The 2,744-nt window shown below is 65.1% G+C and overlaps 1 protein-coding gene across 1 annotated transcript in view; it reads left to right on the forward strand.

Annotated features, from left to right (window-relative positions):
- CPLX2 (complexin 2) overlaps positions 1-2,738 on the forward strand; it is a 10,208-nt gene extending 7,470 nt beyond the window's left edge. Inside the window, exons 3-5 of the mRNA XM_005418783.2 lie at positions 1,340-1,447; positions 1,926-2,101; positions 2,273-2,738. Coding sequence (XP_005418840.1) covers positions 1,417-1,447; positions 1,926-2,101; positions 2,273-2,470 — 405 coding nt within the window. The 5' untranslated portion in view covers positions 1,340-1,416 and the 3' untranslated portion in view covers positions 2,471-2,738. The remainder of the gene's footprint in view (positions 1-1,339; positions 1,448-1,925; positions 2,102-2,272) is intronic.
- The last annotated feature ends 6 nt before the right edge of the window (positions 2,739-2,744 follow it).

The following is a 2,744-nucleotide window of genomic DNA, read 5'->3' on the forward strand; positions in this document are numbered from 1 at the left end:
CGCTGCAAACTGCACCCCCAGGCTCCGAGCACAGCCTGCAGCACCCCACTCACACGGGGCACGTGGGGAGCACGGGCACCCCCCCACACACCCTCTGCCTGTAATCCCCCGCATGCACACACACGCACACACAGCACACAAGCAGCCTGCAACACCCCCACACGTACACACACGCGACACAGTCTGCAAATTTGTGCTCAGCCCCCCGTGCAGCCTGCAAACCCACGGACCTGCACACACAACCCCCCCACACTCACACTCACACAGCCTGCAGCACCCCCCGAGCGTGCAAACTCACGCACACCCGCAGCACAAACACCCAGCAGGCAGGCACAGCCCGCAGCCCTGCGTGCACACACATCCGCAGAGCCCGCAGACCCCAAAACTCGCGCACGCACGCGCTCCGAGCTGGCAAACAGGCTGCAAACCCGCACACCACGGGGGCACACGCAACCTGCAGCCCCACAAACTTACCCACACGCGTGTGTGCACACACCCCCCATGCAAACACAGCCTGCAGGCACCCGCAAACACACCTCTTGAGCAAACACAGCCCGCAAGCAGAGCTCACACACAGCGCACGCAGGCACCCGCAGCACCCACTCCGTCCTGCACAGGCAGTGCCCCTGCACGGTGTCACCCACCCGCCAGGCAGTGCCCCCGCACGGTGTCACCCACTCTGCCCTGCACAGGCAGTGCCCCTGCATGGTGTCACCCACTCCGTCCTGCACAGGCAGTGCCCCTGCACAGTGTCACCCACCTGCAGCACCCGCATGGATCACACACACAGTCACAGGCTGCTGCCTGCAACCCCTGCAGCCCCCAAGTGCTGCTGCAAGCTGCCAACAGCCTCTTCCCCATCCCTCTGCAGAGCACTCGTGCTGCCATAGACACACACACGCACACACAGCACCCCGGGTCCGGCTGTGCCACACTGGTACCCCCACACAAGGTCTGTCACCCCCTCCTGCACAGCAGGGACACACGGTGCATGGTGGTGTGGTGGGTCCCCATCCCACCAGCCCCCAAGCAGCACACCAGGGCTCCTGGTGCCACACCAAGGGCAGTGCTGAGGGGGAACATCCCTCTGGAGTCCCTGCCTTGGTGCCTCCACAGGTCCTCAAGGCCAGAAGGGATGTAGGGAGGGGGCTGAGGGGAGCAGGCACTGTCACTCTCTGCCTGCAGACCCCAGAACCTCCCTCTGCCCATCCTGGCAGGCATTTGGGCTGAGGATGCAGAGGGTGCAAAGCACAGCCCCAGAGATCATTCCATCCCTCAGCCTGAGCAGCAGGGAACCTCAGCATGGTATCCCCAACCTTGTCCTTCTCTGCCTGCACAGGTGGCCCAGGTCAGCAAGCCCGGAGAGCGGTGGATGAGCGCTGGGCACTGGCCTAGCCACACGCACACACCGGCACCATGGACTTCGTCATGAAGCAAGCGCTGGGCGGTGAGTGGGAGCTGTTTCCCCTCAATGGTCCCCCTCTGGGAGCAATGCTGGCCCAGCACCCCAGTACTGCAGTGGGAGGGACGTGGCAAGGGGACAGAGTCACACAGAGAGCCACCAGCAGTGGGGAGCTGCTGCTGGAGCCTTCCAGGTTTCCCATCTCCAGTGCCATCAGCGGCTGGCTGGGGAATCCTGGCTGTTCTGCTCCTCAGTGGGATTCCCCAGCAGGTCCCCTGGGTGCTGAAGAAGGAGCTGCTGGCATCTCCCCCAGCTGACACTGAACTAGGGCAGAACAGCCAGCTCGTGGTACTCCCCATCCCCACAGCCTCCCGAGCCTGCACTTCAGCACAAGTGGCCCTGGGGATGTCCCAGGTCCTTCTTGCCAGGGACCTCCTTGCCCTCCCTGCTGCTGCAGGGGCTTTGGCAGCAGGACCAGGCTGCAGCACCCTTGGGGACCGACCAAGGGTCTTATTATGCACAGGAGCCACCAAGGACATGGGGAAGATGCTGGGGGGCGAGGAGGAGAAGGATCCCGACGCGCAGAAGAAGGAGGAGGAGAGGCAGGAAGCCCTGCGCCAGCAGGAGGAGGAGCGGAAAGCCAAGCATGCCCGCATGGAAGCGGAGCGGGAGAAAGTCCGGCAGCAGATCCGTGACAAGGTGGGCACACACCTCCCCTGTGCCCGCCCCTGCCTGTGGCAGCCGGGCTGGGGCTGGGACAGGGAGCCGGCACGGCCGGGAGGAGGGTGGCCCAAGCCGGTGGCGATGGGCGCGGGGCACAGCGCAGGCAGTGCCCACTGCCTGCCCTGCTGAGAGCCTGTGTCCTCTCAGTACGGGCTGAAGAAGAAGGAGGAGAAGGAAGCAGAGGAGAAAGCTGCTCTGGAGCAGCCGTGTGAGGGCAGCCTGACGCGCCCCAAGAAGGCGATCCCAGCAGGCTGTGGGGACGAGGAAGAGGAGGAGGAGGAGAGCATCCTGGACACCGTCCTCAAGTACCTGCCCGGCCCACTGCAGGATATGTTCAAGAAGTAACAGCACCGTCAACCCTGCCATAGGGTGCTGGGGCACGGGCGCCCTCTCTCCTACAACTCCTCCATCAGTTCCCTTGGCCCCGGAGAGGGGGTCCCCACACCCCCTCCCATCCCCTCCTGCCCTGTCCCCCAGCCACACCAAAAGCCCGCCCCGTCCCGTCCAGGCAGGGCCCCCCCCACCACGCCAAAGGGGAGCAGCCCTGGCCGGACAGGGCGAACCGGGACCAAATGCACTGATGTAACCTCGCGGCAGGCAAACGGCACCCCAGCCCCAC

This window comes from Geospiza fortis, unplaced genomic scaffold (genome assembly GCF_000277835.1).
Source record: "Geospiza fortis unplaced genomic scaffold, GeoFor_1.0 scaffold55, whole genome shotgun sequence".
NCBI classification, from domain to species: Eukaryota; Metazoa; Chordata; class Aves; order Passeriformes; family Thraupidae; genus Geospiza; species Geospiza fortis.